Genomic DNA, 21,182 nt, shown 5'->3' on the forward strand with positions numbered 1-21,182 from the left:
CATTTGCAATCGTGGACTATTATGATTTTGGAGTTACTGATACTTGTCCAGATTTAAGTTTTAACAACAGAAATGTGGAGGGGAAAAAGTGGCAGTTTTATTGCAGGGTAAATGGGCTTTTTCCCTAAGTGCTTTTGAAATTGGGATCATTTGGAAGTATTAAAGTGGTCACGTGACATGTTCTTCACTTTGGTAGAAGAGGATGACATTTATGGAATTGCTGCCCACTGTTTGCATTATTGCCTACCTTAGGTTCACCTGGACCACCAGAAAATGTGAAGGTAGATGAAATTACAGATACGACAGCCCAACTCTCTTGGAAAGAAGGTACAGACAACCATAGCCCAGTTATATCCTATTCTGTCCAGGCGAGGACACCTTTCTCCGTGGGTTGGCAAACTGCCACAACAGGTAACGGAAGAGAGACAAATACCGTTGGTACATATAAATGGATTTCAAGTCAATGCTAAGACGTGCAGACTCTTACCTCTCTGAAATATTCCTTTGTAGTGCCTGAGGTCATTGATGGGAAAACACACACAGCTACTGTAGTCGAGTTAAATCCGTGGGTGGAATATGAATTTCGGGTTGTAGCCAGTAACAAAATCGGAGGTGGAGAACCCAGTTTACCCTCAGAAAAAGTAAGAACTGAAGAGGCAGGTTAGTGTTTTTGTTTTCTGAGTAATGGGTTAATAGGTTTGCCCTGGGTGTGTATTTCCATTTCCCTTGGCTTGGTCTCCAGGCCAGCAGGGGATCAGCCTCAATAATCCATTGTTGCAATTATCTGACCTATCTAATGGCAGGACTGGCCATATGGTATTTGTCAAAAGACACACGTTTAAGTGGCTCTGATGTAGTGTGACTTTTCTAAGAGTTCAGTCCATCGTCAGCATTCATTAGTGCATGTAGAGTGAATATGTTTTTGTCACTTAAGGTTATAATTACTATCTGACATAGACACCCTGTTAACAGGGGAAGTGCTGTTTTCATTTATAACAAGCATTGACAAATTGGTAGGATAATGACATTTGGGAGTTCTGCTGCTAGGAAATCTCGTCTGCCATCAAGCTCAGTGAGTGAGCTTAAGCGATTGAAAAATAGGTATATTTTGGCTCCGCAAGTATTAAATTAAGAGAGAATCATTGTTAAATTTTCCATGTGGGGCAACAGTTAATGTTAACCATAAGACTATTTTCATAATTCTAAAAATATCCTAACATTAAAACTGAAAATTAGAAAGTGTACATACTATTACATTATTCAGGCATCTGAGAGAATCTAAAGACTTTTCAGAATCTATAACGTTAATTAATATTACTAAAATGATGTTTGAAATATAGCTAGCGTATCATTTTAGGAGCTAGGCTGAGATAAGAGTCATGGAATATGTTTCAATAATTTTAATGATGCTATTTTACTCAACAATGCATATAATATTTATCCCAGGTATTATGAGAAATCAAGGAACTGTGTCTATCTTGGTGCTCTGTTCATTTATTCACACAACATATATTTTTGGAGTATCTACTGTGTGCTAAGCACTTTCTAGATATGGTGGATACAGACAAAGAGCTGCCTTCAGGGAACTTATATTTTAGTTGTGTCATGCGACTTACTAAGCGTAAAGTTCTCAGCGTAAGTGAGCAATCTGATGCCTGTGTGAGGATTAGAAAGAATATCTCATAACAGGATTAGAGAATTTGAGTCTGGGTCATTTTTACGTAAAACCAGTGTCGTTCTGAGAATTGTATCTCCACTTGGAATAGTCACAAGTTAAATGCTCGTGCTGGGTTGATTTCCCGTCATCCCTGGTGAATCACTTTTCCTCGTTTTATTAATCTTTGTACTGAGTCATTTTTTTCTTACTGTTTGAGAGATTTTGAATCTTTGATAATTTCTTGCAAATATAAATTATTTGATGATTTCCCCAATATATGCACACACAAACACACACATATACATATAATGTGCCAATGCTCAAATTATTTCAAATATTAAAAATAAGCAACATTGAGTCTTCTTTCAGATTAATATGCCAAATGCAGATAGGGTTTCATTTCTATCTCTCTGACCTACACAGTTCCAGAAGTGCCTCCTTCAGAAGTCAGTGGAGGAGGTGGAAGCCGGTCTGAACTGGTGATAACCTGGGATGTAAGTGTCTGGGCAGCAGCTTTCCCCTCAGGGTGATGCTATTCCCACATCTTTATGGTCTCCTGGGTGGGGCTGGTGGTGGTAGTAGTACTAAGAGCTAATATTTTTGAATGCTCACTCTGTGCCAATCACTGTTCCTAGCATTTTTGCATATTTTTTTCGTTTACTCCTTGCAACATTTTATAGAAAAACACTAAGGCATAGGGGTATTAAACAATTAGCCCAAGGTCATCTGGCTGGTAAGCATAGGAGTGAGAGTCAAGTCCTGGCTGTTTACAGTCAAGCTGCCCTCAGGGCTTTACCTGCAGCTGCATACCCACTGATGACATCACTTATTCCAGCAAGTACTTGCTTCCTGGCCATTCTTTCAGCTCTTGTTTTATGTCATAATTAGGAAAAATTTTAATTAACACATTTAAAGTCAGAAGGCGCTAGAATTATCTATTATTTGAAGATGTTGATGAAAAAATAAAAAGTCAAGAGATCTGATGGGGTGTCAATAGGAATTTTTGACATGATCCAAATACAGCTTTGAGTTTAATGTTGTTTTTACTTCCTTTTTGTTTCTTTTAGTTTTATTCCTTTGCACTTAATTATCATATCAATGTGTAATTTCTTTCCATAAAGTCAACATTAGGGATTAGGTGATTTTTATTTGACTTAAGAGATGAGGTATATTCAACTTGAAAGTATATCGTATTATTCAAAACTCAGATTGGGGCTACGAGATGCTGAAAAGTCGGAATAATTTCGGAAAATTCCAGTTCATTGTGTGGATGGCTATGAAAGAGTGGCATGTGTCTATTTAAAAGTAGCTGACTGTCCCACTGACCTTTTTCTCCTTTTTTTAGCCGACTGCTTAATATGATGTAGATTATTATTTGATGGCTTTTATAAAAGATTAAGGATTTTAGCTCCATTTATTTTTGCCTTACTTTTATGTGTAAAGGTGATTTACTAAGTCTTTCCTTTGTAGCCAGTCCCTGAAGAACTGCAGAATGGTGAAGGTTTTGGGTATGTTGTCGCTTTCCGCCCTCTTGGAGTTACCAACTGGATCCAGACAGTGGTCACATCTCCTGATACCCCAAGATATGTCTTTAGAAATGAAAGCATCATGCCATTTTCACTGTATGAAGTTAAAGTTGGTGTTTATAATAACAAAGGTGAAGGACCATTTAGCCCAGTGACAACAGTGTTCTCTGCAGAAGAAGGTATGGAAAACATTATGATTATGTATCAGTTCCAATTAATAAACCAATGTGTTGCGAAGACTGATTTGGAAGGTCTTTGTGACTTCAGATATATTTCTTCTAAAGAACAATGATTGAAGTTGTAGTTGGATTCCCAGTCCTGGTAATAAAGATCAACCATGCCTACTTGAAGTATGAGACTCAAGGATAGTTAGAGGGTGTAGCAAGTGGTTAAAAATCTTTTTATGAGGAACACATCCTAAGTTATAGCTTGTGAAGCCAGGAATAGCATAGCCTTCTATAGCTATCTTCTTCTTGGGGTAAGAATAAGATCTTCTCCTGGAGGTGCCCTAGTCTCAAGTTTTAGAATGGTCTTATGGCCTGAGAAAAGGATATTAGCAAGGTGGAGAAGGAGAACCAGAAGTATGACATTCCAGAGGTGTGGCATGTGCAGATTTGAAGGATATGTTCCACCAGTTGTAGATTCGGACATACTCCACTCTGGATTCATTCCATTGCTCTGCCTTTCTTTTTTCCCTGCCCTAGATATCGCACCTCTTTAGAAAACAATAATAATAATAATGTTAGGAGCATCATATGAAATTGCCGTTTTATAGGTTGAAAGCAGGTAATTATTGGCTTCTTATATAGTTCCTCCTAATAAGAATGACAGGAGCCAACACGTGCTAAATGCTTGTTAGCTGCCAGACATTACCTAATTTGAATTTTCTAAGGAGGAATGACATGTAGGTAATATTATTATTCCCCATTTACACATGAGAGAATGGAAGTTTGATGAAAGAAATTAATAAACTTGCCAAAATCCATACACCCATGCTGAGCTAGTATTTTAACCCAGGGCCTTTGCCCTTAACCATTCTGAGTTCGTGAAATGTGGCTTCACACCGTCTCCTCTACCCCCAGACCTTGCAGTAAATTGCAGAAGGTGGCCCACAGTTGTCATTCCTAAAAATAATAAATAGACTCCATCTTTCTTGGTACCCTCATCTCCTATTCTTGTCCTCTATTTTTTCACTGAGTTCTGAGAAAAAACCAAACAGGTATTATAAAAGACTTTGCAAAAGAAAGAGCTTTTAATATTCCTAGCCAGACTCCATTTCCAAGATACCAAGGCTTTTCAGTACAAGGGCAAGTCAGTGGTCTGGGGAATGATGGCAATTAACTAGGGAGTTTTTGGGCACTGTCTACCGCTCTGCATCTTGGACCGGGAGAGCTGGCCTTTGGGAGGGAGGGACAGCCACAGCCTTTTACCCTCCTTATCTCCTACACTTTCCTTCTCTTGTTTCCATTTCTGTCACCGCTAATGAGTTAATTAAAGATCCTTCTGTTCCAAACATCAGAATGGATTCACCTCGTCTATGAAGAAGGCAAAGGATTTATTGGAAATATTCTAGGACCTCCCTTTGAATCCAAGGGAGGGTTAAACAGCAAACCTCATGAAGAGCCTCAATCAGAGAAGCTCTGGGGCCTTAGAAACTGGTCTACCTCTCTAGGGCACCAGGGCTGGGTAGACTGGCCTCAAGTACTCCTCGTCTTTCCAAACCAAGTTTCAGATTTTCAGGAGAGAAAATCTAAGAGGTCTATCCTTGGACTGAGACTCTATCTCAGTATCAGTGAGCCATGGCCATGAGCAGGGTCACTGAACACAGACATGGATACTGGGGGAGGGGGTGTCCCAGCTCAGCACTACGCCCTGAGAAGGGAGAGTCACTGTGAGTCCCATAAAGCCCCAAGAGCTGTCTGTTACAAAGGGACCTTTTCACTGTGTAATAAGCTTTGTGCATGTCTGTCTGCTCCTTTAAAAGAGTAGACCCCTGAAAGTTGCTCTGTCTCATTTAAGTGTGCTCCTCTTAATGGGCCTGAGCTGGAAAAGGCACTCATAAATGCTTATTGAATAAATGAACTCTGTAGAACTTGACTTTGTTTGGCAAGAAAAATGAATAAATAGCATTTGTGAGCATAGGAGTTCCCAAACAGGAGCTGTGGGATGAAGAGGAGAGAAATAATGAAAAGGCAGAGAGAACAAAGGGAAAGAAAGGAATAAAAGTAAAATGCCAAGAAGAAGTGCAAGGGAATAAAGGACAGTTTGCTGTGGCTGTTTAGCAAGGAAAAGCGTGTGGATGCCATCTATTCCTAAGAAATGGAAACTGACCAAAACATGCTTCATGTTTTCAAGTATTTTTATAGAATATTTTATAATATTTTCAAATACATTAAAGTGCTTTTTTAAAATAAGAACTTCAATAGGTTTTTTAATTAACTACCAAAATGATAATTGTATTTCACTTTCTGTTTCCAAACAGAGCCTACAGTAGCTCCATCTCAGGTTTCTGCAAATAGCCTGTCTTCCTCAGAAATTGAAGTGTCATGGAACGCCGTTCCTTGGAAATTGAGCAATGGACATTTACTCGGCTATGAGGTAATTTCTTGTAAAATTAATTAGTTATTAAATAGCTCATGTATGTATGTTTCCATGGTACTTGGTCTCCTTTCCTTTAAATTCATTTTAACAGTGACATCTTAGCTCAAGTGTGACTTTTGTTGAAATTTCACCAGCTCCTTGTCCCATGTGATTATCAATGGATATTGAATTTAATGCCACAAGTTGAATGAAAATAACTTTAGTTGGTGTAGAAAAGAAAAAATAATAATCTGAAAGGAAATCATGTGTCTTGTGGGCCAAATCTTTTAGATGGATTGACTAAAAAATAAGAGTGAGATTGAACTGCAGTATTTAAGTTACTAGGATATTTATGCCAATAGGAAATTGCTTTCCTCCAACCCCTTTTGGTACTTTCTTGGTGGCCTTGTTACGTTATGTAATTCCCTTCTAGGTTCTAGAGAAGACAACTTTCTGTAATATAATTCTTGCCTTCAAAGAACTCTCTGGTAAAATCAGGTGAAAGATCTGAAACAGAGGATAACATCAGACTAAATGTAATGAAGGTCAGAACAGGTCAAACAGAAAATGTTTGAATGGTTAAGAAGGATGAGCGTTCTTGAGAGGTTTCATAAGGGTAGTAAGGCTTAACAAGACTTTAAAGGAAAAGTAAGTAAAAGTGGCAAACACTCCAGAGTGAGCATGGCACCTTGGAGGAGCAGAAGGAGTAGAGGCCCACCTGCAGAAGAAGGTTCCTTAGGAGGGGTGACTGCAGAAAGGTCCAGAAGGGCCAGGTCTCAGACCGCTTTGAATGTTAAAAAAGACCCATTCCGACTGGGCCCCATATTTAGTAGGGAGCAGTTAGTGAGGACTGGGAGCAGTTAAGCTTAGAACTGCAAGATAAAAAGTAAGTCGTAAGAAGATTCTCTGACAATGATTTTGTAGTAGTCATAGTTGTGATTTCATCCCCAACCACAGCTATCTTTTTCGGCACCTTTTTCTCTCGTGCTTATTACTTCTGATTCAGCGGTAGACTTATACGGACATGTTTGCAAAACAGGGCCATGGACCCCTCTACTTCCCAGCATAATCTCAGGTGCAGCAGCGTGGCCACTTGATCAAAGGCATCTGACCCATGGACAGTTAAGCTGAGCTAGTCAGGTTCTTTGATATACTGAAGTAAACCATAAAGAGATTATAATTCGTGAGTATAATGCAGTGATATGTCACATTTAGGACTCAGTTCAGACTTCTCAAGCTAAGGCCTTGGGCAAGCAGGACAAAGCTGGTCTGCAGAGATGAGATGGAGCAGACATATTCCCATGCAACCCTAAAGAATGGAGGCGACAACGACCCATGGAGCCTTAAAGAGAACAAAATAGAATAGTTCTTTGACAGCTGTCCAGTTTTCTAGTGGCCTTGCTGTATTCTTTCTCAGATTGTCACCTTGCCCTCCTTTTCAGTAAACTCTCTTTATATTTGAACTTGAGAGAGTTTCTGTTCCTTGTAACCAAACAAGCATTTTCGTGAATAAATATTAATGATAAAGTAGAGAAAGGATAAACTAGAGTGGTGATGCATGTGCCATGGACCACCTGCATCAGAATTACCAGAACCCTCCCTGGACCCTCTGAACCCAAATATCTAGGAGTGGGTCTTATTAATGTACATTTTCAGTAAATACCCGTATAGAAACATCTTCCTGCACACTTAAATATAGGAAACACTGGTTTTGACACACAGAGACTTGATCAGAGCTAGAGCTGTCAAGATTTAAGGAAAGAAAGTAGGATTGAAGAAGTAAAACACCACAGAAATGCAGCAGAGCAACTTATCAGCATCTCAAAAGAACCCAAGATTTGGATGGAAAATTCTCTTAATTCCATGGCAGTAAATGTAAGCAATGAAAGACAGACAGTGGGCAACCAATAGTAGCTCCCCAGTGGTTAGAGAAATGGCATTGACTAGAAGGGTAAGTGGGACGGGGAGCAGAGATTAAAGAAGCATAGCTCTGAGGTCAAATCTGTGCCAGATCTCAAGTCTGCCACTCACTGTGTGTCCTGGAAAAGTTACATAAACTTTATGAGCCCCCTTTCCTCCCCTGCAGAATGGGGACAGTAATAGGCCTAACGTCATTAGGATTTTGAGAGGATTGAATGAGATTAGATACTTAATGTGCTTCTCACAGTTTCTGGCTCCTAATAAGCAATCACTAAGTGCGAGCCTTTATAGTTTCCTGCCCAGTAAATATTCTCAAGCAATTCCCCAGCTCTAAGCCCCTTTGCCTCAAGAGAGTTTGTGACAGGTATCAAGAGGAGTTATCTGCAAGATCCTTTCCTTCCCAGCTTTGTTTCCAAAGCCCAAGCCATTAAGGAGATGGTTCCATGTATTCTGGAGGGTGAACGGAGAAAAAACGTCACTGAGAAAAAAATACAGGAGAAAAGATGGCCTTGGAGGAAATAAAGGTCTGAGGCTTACAAAAGCTCTTGGGGCCCATAGCTTTCTAGCTGGCAGTGCCCAGGTTGGTGGCAAGACCACAGAAGAGAACAGGTGTGTTTCCCACACTCAGCGATGATTTCCCATTCCCCAAGCATAGCCCAGAAATGCTTGGACTAAAGAAATCAAATCAGTGTAATAATAGTAAGCCATCTTGGCAAGGCTTTGGGAAGGGAGCCCCAGGAGTGACTGAGGTTGAATTTTGCATTAGCTGAACAGGATATGGAATTCAATATTAAATCAAATTTACTTAAAGAAAATAAATGAACACATTTTGCATTCCTCAGACAGTAGACGGAGAGGCACATCCCCAGTAATAACTTTCCTCTTTACCAACCACATGACAGGATCATAATTCTTGACCTCTTGTAGCTTGTGAAATAGTTAAGAGAAATAAACAGGAGAATATATATAAATGGCTTTGTGGGCTTCCAAGCACCACAGGAATGTTAGCAGTCGCTGGCAAATGTTTGACAGCATGGGAGCACGTAGATGTTGATTTTGTAATATATAAATCTAAGCTGATAAGGAGTCATCCAGATAAGGCTGTTCCATCAGAAAGTGGAATTACGCCACTATTGGCCATGTCAGGAAAGAGAGGTTGATTGAATGAGAGAAAACCAAAGAATCCAAGTAGAGGCAGCAGAGTGCCTCGTTAAGTCCACACCATTTTAGAATTAGACAAACGTGCATTCAGATCCTCTAGGATAGAAGATAAGCTTCACAGGGGACAGGGAACCCTGCCCGTTTGTTCACTGATGTGTGCCAAGTGCCCAGAGTCCTATCTGGCACCCCAGAGGCCTGCAAAAATATGTGTTGATTGAATAAATGCAATTTTGGCTCCACTGTCTTACTGATGTGTGGCCTTGGGCAAGTTACTGAAGCTCTCCAAGGTTCAGTTACAATGAAGATAACAGTAAATAGCTCACAGCATCTTTAGAGAATTAAATGAGATAAAGCAGCCATTGTCAAAATGGTCCAAAGAGACTTTTAGGGCTTCCACTTTTCTGTGTTTTGAATATTGGGCATTGGGATAAGATTTCACTGGAAGGAAAAATTTTAAAACCAGTGGAGTAGTGTAGAAACACTTAGGACAATCCAAGTGTGTAACTCAATGGCTATTGTTTCTGTTGCTGCTGGTGTTGCCATTAGGGTGCGAGGCAAAAAGATGAGGGGACAATTAGCAAATGGGACTTTTGTTGAAATTGATTATAGGTTGGAATGCATTGCATCTTGCCTATCTGTGTAAAGAGTAGCAAACCTGGGGCCAGCCCGGTGGCACAGCAGTTAAATGCACACATTCCGCTTCTCAGCGGCCCGGGGTTTGCTGGTTTGGATTCCAGGTGCGGACATGGCACTGCTTGGCACGCCATGCTGTGGTAGCCATCCCACATATAACGTAGAGGAAGATGGGCACGGATGTTAGCTCAGGGCCAGGCTTCCTCAGCAAAAAGAGGAGGACTGGCAGTAGTTAGCTCAGGGCTAATCTTCCTCGGGAAAAAAAAAAAAAAAGAGTAGCAAACCTACCATCCAGATGGAACACGAATACAGTATTGAAAGGAAACAACTAGTGAAAATTTCTTTCCTGATTGCTTGGTAATATGAAGAGAAAGAAAACAAGCTAAGAGAAAGATGTCCTAATTGGGGAAATTTTAAGAAATAATTTATATAATCATACCAAGATGAAAATATGTATTTTCATAGTTTCAGTCATAATTTAAACACTAACCTGGAAAAATAAATGACTTAGCAGAGTATTCAATTACCAGTCATATGGCTAACTTTCTGGGTTGCAATTTTCCCAGTATGGCTTGAAAATTGTTAATAGCTCCTGCTTTCCTCTCATCTCAGTAAGGGTTGATCATGTGCCATGTGGCATGCTGAGCACCCATCATCATTAGCATCTAGACTAATTTTCTTTCTGATTTGACCAAGTAGCAGTTGAGGAGCTCATTTCCCTGGGCTCCAATTTATTTCATCTGCTAAGCCGGGCTCAGATCTTTTCTTGTACCCTTTGGATAGGAACAAGAGATGCAGACATGATAAGAGGTTGCAGAAGCCTTTAAGTTCATGGGCAGTGGGTGCCTGAGGAACAACGGCTCCCAAGTTCTAGCATGGTATATACAATCAATTTCTTTAAAGTAATTTTGTGTCTTAAAAGAATAAAACTTGGAGATTGACCTTGATAAGTGATTGAAACAAAAGTCTGTTCTTGTGAAATAATACAGAGTAGCATGTTTTTGAGGAATTTAGTAGATTTTTTTTACATTTTTGGCAGAAGAATGTAACTAAAAATGTGTGCAGAATACCCAACTAAAACTTCGCAGATATCTTCTTCTAGCCTCCTGTTCTAAACAGCTGTACAGAATGTGTTTAGTTTCTAACATTTTAATTAAAATGGAAAAAGATGTCAAATATTTGAGTACTTTTTTGAGAATCTGAAAATTCTTCCTGGAACAACAGACGTATACACTGAGTCTGATTCCCTACTGTCAGGCGAAGGATTAACTTCACTCTATAATGAGTCGCATGTACCGGGAAAATTGGGTAGAAACAAGTCAAACACATTTAAATAAATAGAGAGCAGGCAAAAATGAATTTGAGTGAATAAAATGCAGACTTTTGGAATTGGTGGAAGGTTTTGGTATGCTGGAGAGAGCAGTAACTGTGTATGTGAGGTTTCCCCAAATGGAGCTGAGTTCCTGATTAGGCAAACATAGTCCCTGCCAAACTGTGGCTCAGCACTGAGGGATCCGGGGGGTAAATACCTCAGCCTTTCTCCTTCCACCCTCCCATCTCCTGCCTCCTATTGACCAAATTCAGTGAGAAGCCAGAGGGCAAGGGAGCCTGCCATGTAGTTCATATGGGTCAGCACTCCCAAGACTGAAAGCTGAGTAAAGAAGAGTTAAAGATAGATCTGGATTTGTTTCAAAAACACCACTGAATGCAGTTTGGCCCGCCCCATCCTTATTGAAATGTGTTTGGTCTAGCAGCTAAGTTGAAATATTTGTCTCTCTAAAAATCTATACGTACAAACAGAATTATTTTAGTCTATTAAAATCGCATTTCTGGCTTAATACCTGTACTTTAATGGCTAAGAAAGGTGCCATTTTTCAATATATTAATTTTATAAGCTGCATTTCATTTTAAGTTTCAAGTTTAAATTAAGTGAAATCTCTGATGCAGTAATATTAAGGACTCCTCACAGCGGGGACATTACTTTTTGGAATAACCAAATTACTTGTAGAAATAGAGTTAGCATTTTAAATCCTGACATTACTCAAGTTGGTTTTTGTTTACTTACCCAGATAAAAATATTTCTGCTTGTGAAATGCTTTTATGGTTCTAAAGAAAAAATTATCTTATCTCATCAAGAAATTGGAGTTATGGTGTTTCATAGACACAGAATATCAGGACTTAAGTACCTATCTTGGTGAATAAAAGGGAAAAAAATTTCTTCCTCTCTATACACAGAACACTTCTGACACCAAATATGTAGGGTTTTTTCTCCACACCACCCAATTCTCCAACACCTGCTGGGTATCCTACACTTCAGTTCAATTCTGACACTGTCTATCTGGAGTTAGCTGAAGTTAAGGGCCCAGTCCCACGAGAAACACCCCCCTCCCCGATACACACACACACACACACACACACACACACACACACACACACGCACTTCAGATGCCAGTCACAAGTCCTGGCCTCCCATACTCCTGATCAACTGGTTATAAATCAGTGGTTCCCACCACCCCCTCCTCGGATTTAACAACTTGCTAGAATGGCTCACAGAACTCAGAAAAGCGCTTTGCTTACTATTATCCATTTATTATAAAGCATACAGTTCAAGAATAGTCCAATAGAAGAGATGCACATGGCCAGTATACAGGAGGAGGCCCAGAGATTCCTTGCCCTTTCCAGGCAGTTTACCCTACCGGCACCTCTCTGTGTTCACCAGCCCAGAAGCTCTCCTAATCCCTTCAGTTATGGTTTCTTATGGAGGCTTCATCGCATAGGCATGTCGATTAAACATTGGCCCTTAGTTAACCTAACTAACTCACCCTCCAGCCCTTGTCAGGAGGTGGTGCTGAACGTTCCAACCCTCTAATCATAGGGTTGCTTCCCCTAGCCATCAGCCCCCATCCTGAAGCTATCCGGGAGCCTGCAGCCACCAGAAATCGTATTAGCATACAAAAAGACACTTCTTACTTCAAGAGATTCCAAAGGTTTTAGGAGCGGTGTGCCTGGAAACAGGAGGCAGAGACCAAATACAGTAGTCCCCCCTTATTAAGTGTTTCGCTTTCCAAGATTTCAGTTACTGGAGGTCAACTGGGGTCTGAAAATATTACATGGAAAATCCCAGAAATAAAAAATTCATAAATGTTAAATTGCACACAGTTCTGTGTAGCATGATGAAATCTCATGCTGTCCTACTTAGTCCCACCCAGGACGTGAATCATCCCTTTGTCCAGTGTATCCATGCTGTATAAGCTGCACCCCCATCAGTCACTTAGTAGCTGTCTTAGTTATCAGATCAATGATTGCGGTATGGCAGTGCTTGTGTTCAAGTCACACTTTTACTTAATAATGGCCCCAAAGCCCAAGAGTAGTGATGCTGACAAATAGGACCTGCCCAGGAGAAGCCATAACATGCTTTCTTTAAGTGAAAACGTGAAAGTTCTCCGGTTAATAAGAAAAATAGCCGTATTCTCTGGTTGCTAAGATCTACCATAACTTTTATTACAATATGTTGTTATAATTGTTCTATTTTATTATTAGTTATCATTGTTAATTTCTTACCATGCTTGATTTATAAATTAAACTTTCTCATAGGTATGTATGTATGGGAAAAACCATAGCATATATAGGGTTTGGTATTGTCCATGGTTAAGTTCGCACACTCCACTTTGGCAGCCCAGGATTCACTGGTTTGGATCCCAGGTGGAAACCTACACACTGCTTATCAAGCCATGCTGTGGCAGGCATCCCACATATAAAGTAGAGGAAGATGGGCACAGATGTTAGCTCAAAACCAATCTTCCTCAACAAAAAAAGAGGAGGATTGGCAGCAGACATTAGCTTGGAGCTAATCTTCCTCTAAAAACAACAAAAAAATCAGTCTTAATCACCCTCTCCTTTAGAGTGGATTTGCCTTTTAATTTTACCCCACTAAACTCTGAGTAAATTTACAGCGTGAAAATTCCTATATTTCTTCACTTCTGGAAAATTCTCAGACATTTTCTCTTTTTTGGTTGCCTTTTCCTTACTCTCTCCTTCTGGAAATCTGGTTGGAACATCATTTTATCCTCAGTGTCTTTTTGTTTTCAGATTTTTTATTTTTTTCCTTTCTCCCCAAAGCCCCCCAGTACATAGTTGTATATTCTTCATTGTGGGTCCTTCTAGTTGTGGCATGTGGGACACTGCCTCAGCGTGGTTTGATGAGCAGTGCCATGTCTACGCCCAGGATTCCAACCAACGAAACACTGGGCCCCCTGCAACGGAGCGCGTGAACTTAACCACTCGGCCACGGGGCCAGCCCCTGTCCTCAGTGTCTTTTAACTTCACTTTCATAATTTTTACTTCTTTCTCCATGTTCTGGATTTATTAATTCTCTCTTCTACTTTCTAGTCTTCAGAAGGTAGAAGGCTAATTCTATGACTGATTTTAGTTTTTAATATTGTATTTTTCAGGTGTAGGACTTCACCTTGATACTTTTCAGATTTGCCCAATCTTTTTTTCTTTATCTCCTATTATTGCGTTATAAATTTAGCCCCTTCTTTGGTAAATTTGGACATTTTAAACATGCTTATTTTAAGGTCCCTTTAGATCAGTGTATTGTAGCTAGTCTCCCACTGGTCGAGTCTGCTGACTGACTTTCTTGTTGGCGGGGTTCTTCATGTGCTTTGTACTATTTGCCTCTCTGCTCATCTTTTGTAGATGCTCCCTTCATGTTCTGTCAGTGTTATACTCTTCTGCACAATTATACTTCCAGAGTTTGTTCCTTTAGCCTGGACACTTTTCCTTTCTTCATCCCTGTATTGTGGTTTTGCCTATAAAATCCAGATTAGCATGGAGTTATATTCTGTTCTCAGGTGTGGAACATTTACCTTTAAACCCAAGCCACAAGAGAGAGGAAAAATGGGATCTTTGTCTTTATTTCATTCTTAAGAGACTTTTCTCTCTTTTTAAAAAAAAAAAATTATCCTTATTTAAATATTTTTGAGCTAAATTTTATAGAACAAAATTGATTATCTACTTATAGAAAATTGGGAATATTAATGTCACTGCTTTGTTTATGCTTTAGTTATATACATATTTATTCAATTTTTACGTAAAGCTATTTAAGAAGATTATAGAATCAATTCTAATATGTTCAAATCTGGCATAAATTTTCTTTATGTTTAAGTATTTCTAATACCTGTCAGCAACTGAGATCTAAAAATAAATCTCTCATTCTGATACATGGAGATTGGTTAAAGTACTTTGGTAACATACTGCTATCAAGAACCTTCAAGTACTTTCTATAAATGGGTTTATAAAAGATATTTCTTATGCAAATTGAAAATTATTTTTATTTATTCTTTAAATCAGTCTCCTAAGCAACAATTTCTTAGGCAACTTATATTGAGGTAATTTGACATAGAAAAAGAATGGCCCATGGATTAAAACCTAAGAAGAGATGAGCCTGCATAACAGGATGCTCCTGCTTGAGTTCCTTTACTCCTCCCTGCCTCGGCTTTCCCATGTGTTAAGTGAGGATTATTATAGCTCATAATTATGTGATTTTCCTCCTAATCTATGCTATATCCAAGGCCACAAGTTTTCAGGCTGTCTATAACATTTTATTATAATTATTGATTATGTGTCATTCTTAGTTAATAGTGAAATAATGCTTTCAAGGGCAGGGAAAGTGTCTTATCATTTTGGAGTCATCTAAACTTAGCAATACCTACAGTGTTTACAGTTGCTGAATTTAGAATGTATACGAGCTTTTAGTATCCATTAACAATTTACGTGGCTATATAAAATACAATTTGGCATGTTTTCTTTAATTAATGAATAAAACCTGTGTGGTTTTCTTTTACGATGGTAAGTGGAGCCAGTCAGATATTTGGGTTTTTTTTTTTTTTTTTTTTTTTGCTAAAATATCACCATCAAGTTTTAGTGTTAATTCAATGCTTTAAAGCTGTAGAAGCTATGGGTTCAATTTAGTCCAGATCATTTGGGTTCATCATTGGGTTCCTCCTTTTGAGGTTCTTATGAAAACCGTTAACTCTTTTCCAAGAAAAATGCACATACTCACATATATGAGCACAGCATTTTACGTGAATTTAAGGGAGCCTATATATAAATATAAATATATGTACACACACACACATATATACATATATATATAAATACTCTCCCACATATACACACACACACATACATGCACATATACAGGGAAAATGTTGATCTGGTGTGATATAATATTAGTGTGCTAATTTGTGATCATTATTGAAAAACCTGAGTTTTATACTTTGCTACTAAGTTTTTAAAGAAAGAATATTACAGTTGCTCATTTTTTTAAGAAAACAGTAATTTCTAGTGTATTTGTCTTAGAGGACTGAGACTGGTTACCCTACGCAGCCCATAAGCACATTTTGTTTGGCCCACACTTTGTCTTTAAGAAATGGAGCCAACTCTAAATTTGGGGTATTTCACGTTAAAATCAGGGTTTCTGCTTTCTTTAAAAAAACCAACAGACCTATAAACACTGGGTCCACCTTCCCCAAGTCAATCACGGCAAGAATACAAAAGCAAAAGTCAGACAAAAAGGGCACATATTATAAGAAAAACAGGAGGGCACATATGTCTTTACAAAAGTAAAAAATACGTACTCTGCTTTACAAATTATTTATGTTAAGTGTCCAGCCCCTTCTTTAAGTGGTCAAATGGTAATATCCAGTCTCACCACGAGGAATAGTTGTACTTTTCATGAACCATTTGTTTGGTTGTTTTGTTGCTATTGTTGGTCTGGTTTCTGTTTTTACTTTATGAATAATCCAGACTTTGTAGCAAAGCTTAGCAGACCTTTATAACATACATTGGAGGTAGTCAGGGAACAAGTATTTTTTTGTGGTATTTTTTCTACCTTTGCTTCTTTTTTTATCAAATATTCTCATTAACTTTTTATATTTTTATATTATGCATACAGATATATCTTTGCAAGAAGTCTCAGATCAATTTGCACAATTGACAGTAGTAAAATACAAATGAAGCATTTTAATATATACTTCTATTAACTATGTTGCCTGCCCTCCTTTTCTCTGTGGCAGCTCTGCATGCACAGGTGGGCTTTACTGACACTTGGCCACCACTGTAGGCCAATCCAGTGGCCAGCTGGCTTTTCGATGGTCTTTTCCCTGACAGTTTACTTTCTTCACAGAAGGAATCTCCACCATCCAAGGAAGCTTACGCATGGCTGCTAGCATTCTGGAGTTGAGCACAGCCTGGTTGATTAGGGTCTGAGAAGGGGGAGCAGCGCACTCTATTAGATATGCAGATTTGTCCTTCATTTTCCCATGTATAAGACTATGGTCTAATAGTATTTAGCACTTACTCTTTGAATTTATCTGGTTTATTTGTGTACTTGTTTATTATCTGTCTCCTCCTACAGTCTCTTTTCTTTCACCTCTGTGGCACAGAGCCTAATGCAGCACCTTGCACCATCGTTGGGCCTTAATAAATATTTGTTGAATAAATGATGAAATAAATAAATTGCAGTGCCAATTTTAATGAAGATCACTTAATGTACAGTCACGCATCACTTAATGGGGATACATCCTGAGAAATGCGTTGTCAGTTGATTTCATTGTTGTGTGAACATCATAGCGTGCACTTACGCAAATCTAGATGGTGTAGCCTGTTACACACCTAGGCCATATGGTATAGCTTATTGCTCCTAGGCTACAAACCTGTATAGCACGTTGCTGGACTGAAAACTGTAGGCAATTGTAACACAATGGTAAGTATTTGTGTATTTAAACATATCTAAACATAGAAAAGGTACAGTAAAAATGTGGCATAAAAGATAAAGAATGGTACCCCTGTCTAGGGCACTTAGCGTGAATGAAGCTTGCAGGACTGGAAGTTGCTCTGGTGAGTCATTGAGTGAGTGGGGAGTGAATGTGAAGGCCTGGGACATTACAAACGTTGCACACTTAGGCTACACTAAATTTATAAAAAGTATTTTTCTTCAATAATAAATTACCCTTAGCTTACCGTAACATTTTTACATTTTAAATTTTTTTAATTTTTTGGCTGTTCTGTAATGACACTAACAATGTGTGTCAAAACATACATTGTACAACTGTACAAAAATATTTTCTTTCTTTATATCTGTATTCTGTAAGCTTTGCCTATTTTTAAAATCTTTTGTTTTTCTTTTTACTTTTTAAACTTTTTTGTTAAAATCTAAGACACAAACACACACATTAGTATAGGCCTACACAGGGCCAGGATCGTTAATATCACTGTTTCCACCTCCACATCTTGGCCCACTGGAAGGTCTTCATGGGCAATGACATGCATAGAGCTGTCATCTCCTATGATAACAATGCCTTCTTCTGGAATACTTCTAAAGGACCTGAAGGTATGTTTACACCAGCATCACGACAGACATGTGCGTAAGGCATTGTGCTACAATGTAACAACAACTACAACGTCACTAGGTGATAGGAATTTTTCATCTCTGTTTATAATCTTATAGGACTACCACAGTATATGTGGTCTGTTGTGTATGCAATTCCTGGTTGAACCAGAACATCGTTATGCAGTGAATGACTATCTGTAAAGGATGCTATTTTGTCATCCCTTTACATCTTTTATGTCTTCTGTCCCCCAGGTGCGGTATTGGAATAATGGAGGAGAAGAGGAATTGTCAAGCAAAGTGAAAGTGGCAGGAAATGAGACATCAGCCAGACTTCGTGGTTTGAAAAGCAACCTGGCATATTACACTGCAGTCCGGGCTTATAACAGTGCTGGTGCAGGCCCTTTTAGCGACACAGTTAATGCAACCACAAAGAAAACTCGTACGTATATTCTGATTTTTGAATAGTAAGGAAATAATTTATGTTTAAAATGGTAGCCTTCTTTATCATTTGAAATGGACAACCCAAGTCAGTAAGCCCACTGAAAGACATAAAGCCAACTCCAAACCCTTGTAAATTCATAGCCACACATATTGTCTTCATGATACCCCACGTGAAAATGAATGTGCACCTTTTGAAAACTCTTAGTGTGATGGGTTTAGTCAAGTCTATCCACTTTGCTTTTAAAATTTAATCAACTTAATTGGTTTATTTTCATGTATTTTTAGCTTCCCAAAGCTTGAGGATTTCCGATAAGCATGAATAAGTTAAAGTTCACGTCAAAGAATTGGGAGCGATTTTTTTTCTTCTTTTCTTTCCTACGTTATTCAAAAAATGGCAATGTACAATAAAAGGTTACCATTAGAGAATATTGGTCCATGTGAATATATATTGAGTCTTTAAAAAATCTGACCAGAGACGTCAGCGTTGCCTTCAAAGCTGAGTCTTTGTTAGTTACGTATTCACAGGTAAATTTATAAGCACCAGTTGTAAGGTATACACTAACTTGGCTTTAAATTAGCTTACAAGAAAATCAGTGGTTTGCAATTTTGTAGTCTCCCACATGTATTTCAGTTAAACTGATAGCACAAGTATATGTTTAGTCATTGTATTGCTACTTTCTCACAAGGCAACCATTTGAATTGCCATTGTCATTGTCCTCATCACAGCTAATAGCGATTGGAATGTTCTATGCAAATTTTAATGTCCCACATTTAAACCTCATAACTACCACATGAGGTAGGTACCATGACTATTTCCATTTTAAAGATGAGGAAAATGGAGCATGAAGGGATTTAGAAACTTGAACACAATGACACATTACGCTTATTTGCAGAAAACTATTTTTCTTCTTAATTTATTTTCAAAATGTATTACTTCAGTAAAAATGTTTAACTGGATTTATATGGGAATGAGTTATTTTGCTGGATTGCAAATTTCATTAGTGCATTTCTATTTCCATATGTAATTCCCAAATTTTTATGAGAAGATACATTTGTTGACTAAAATTGCTAACACCAGTAAAATAAAATTGAATATCATTGGCTAACGTTGTGCATCAGTTAACCTATATATAAAACATAGTTCTCCTACTTTGGATTTTAATTAGGCAGTATTAGTTTGATCCAGGAAGTTCACATATTTATCTTAGCATTATCTATAGAAAAAGGTGTTTGGCTACCAACTTACTAGTATAATGAGATTGCAGAGCAAAACTTTAGCAACAAACCATTTTAATCCCTTTAGTAGCATACAAGCGACCAACTAATATGATAATTAAATATTATCCTTTACTAATTATTAAGAGAAACCTGACCCAACGTGTTATTCATAACACACGTGTAGTTGAAGTTAGACCAAGGAGCATGTCAGTTTGGAAATACTTAACTGAAAATATTCTGTATTTAGAACTTCTCACTAAATATGTTTGGTATTCCCAATAACAATTCTGAATTAGTAGGATTTAAATATACATCATTATTTATATATTCAAAGCACAGTATCCATCAAAAATTCTGATTGCAAAAATATATGCAAATAAGTTTATCTGGCTGTTTCCTCTGGCTTAATAATTGATGTGATTACTCACTAGGAAATTATGATTGTAAAAGACAGGGTGACATCATCATGGAATCAGTGAAGAAGTTAGTGAACTGGTAAGGCAGAAGGAAGAAACTGATTATGAATCAATAGGAATACCATTATAATGTACAATAAGTGAAATACAATTTAAAAAGTAGCAAAATCCCTTTGTAATTTAAAGATAGCATATAAATACCCAATCTAAAGTAGAAATTTGCAACAATAATGATGATGATTATGATTTTAATGACTAACACTGAGCAATTTTCAGTCACTGTTCTAAGTACATTTCACATGTTGATTCTTTTTTTTTTTGGATTGGCACCTGAGCTAACAACTGTTGCCAATCTTCTTTTATTTCTTCTTCTCCCCAAAGCCCCTCAATACATAGTTGTACATTCTAGTTGTGAGTGCCTCTGGGACGCCACCTCAGCATGGCTTGATGAGCGGTGCCATGTCCACACCCAGGTTCCAAACTAGTGAAACCACAGGCGACTGAAGCCGAGCGCACAAACTTAACCACTCGGTCATGGGGCTGGCCCCCACGTGTTGATTCTTAATTCTCACACCGACACTATGACGTGGAAGCTATTAGTAGTCTCACTTTAGAGAGGAGGATGTTGAGGAACATAGAGGTCAAGTAACTTTCCTACGGTTACAGGGCAAGCAGCAGGATAGGTGTGCAAATCCAGACATAGTCTTAACCACTGTGCTCTCCTCTCTTTCCACCATATAATTAGCCAGTTCATGTCTTACTTAACAGCAGTATTTATTGGGATTTTACTCCATGCTTAGGAACTGGGTAAGGTGATCAATGACAGACAGGACTCCTGTGCTCATGAGGCTGTGGTCTGCTGGGAATTCCAACAACTGCATAAAGCCCCTCTGAGAGTGATACACTCCTATTGCTGCAGTTCACCTGGAGTCTGTGTGTTGATCTGTAGGTGTTATTGGGGAAATGTTTCCTACATTGGGTGAGAAATTCATACAGTTAACTAAAATCCCTAATCATCCTAAGATTGAATATAAAAAAATGCATTCATTTTTAAATTTTATGTTAATTTTTCAAATGTACCAAAATACAAGTAAAACAAAATCTTTTGAAGCTATTTCTAATATTGTTACTGGCCGCACTTACTACTCATCCTAACCTTTGACGTGGGTTTAGCTTCAGATCCTATTTAAGAATTTCGGTAAAGCTTTTGTGATTATCATTATGAAGAGAATTGT

The 21,182-nt window shown here is 38.3% G+C and overlaps 1 protein-coding gene across 5 annotated transcripts in view; it reads left to right on the forward strand.

Annotated features, from left to right (window-relative positions):
* CNTN3 (contactin 3) overlaps positions 1 to 21,182 on the forward strand; it is a 324,643-nt gene that overhangs the window by 288,311 nt on the left and 15,150 nt on the right. For 4 of the 5 annotated variants that reach the window (XM_070576766.1, XM_070576768.1, XM_070576767.1 and 1 more), the window contains 6 exons: positions 253 to 411; positions 511 to 660; positions 2,081 to 2,151; positions 3,128 to 3,362; positions 5,666 to 5,781; positions 18,125 to 18,311. In XM_070576766.1, coding sequence (XP_070432867.1) covers positions 253 to 411; positions 511 to 660; positions 2,081 to 2,151; positions 3,128 to 3,362; positions 5,666 to 5,781; positions 18,125 to 18,311 — 918 coding nt within the window. The remainder of the gene's footprint in view (positions 1 to 252; positions 412 to 510; positions 661 to 2,080; positions 2,152 to 3,127; positions 3,363 to 5,665; positions 5,782 to 18,124; positions 18,312 to 21,182) is intronic. The other variant, XM_070576770.1, reaches the window with a different exon arrangement.

This window comes from Equus przewalskii, chromosome 15 (genome assembly GCF_037783145.1).
Source record: "Equus przewalskii isolate Varuska chromosome 15, EquPr2, whole genome shotgun sequence".
Classification (NCBI taxonomy): Eukaryota; Metazoa; Chordata; class Mammalia; order Perissodactyla; family Equidae; genus Equus; species Equus przewalskii.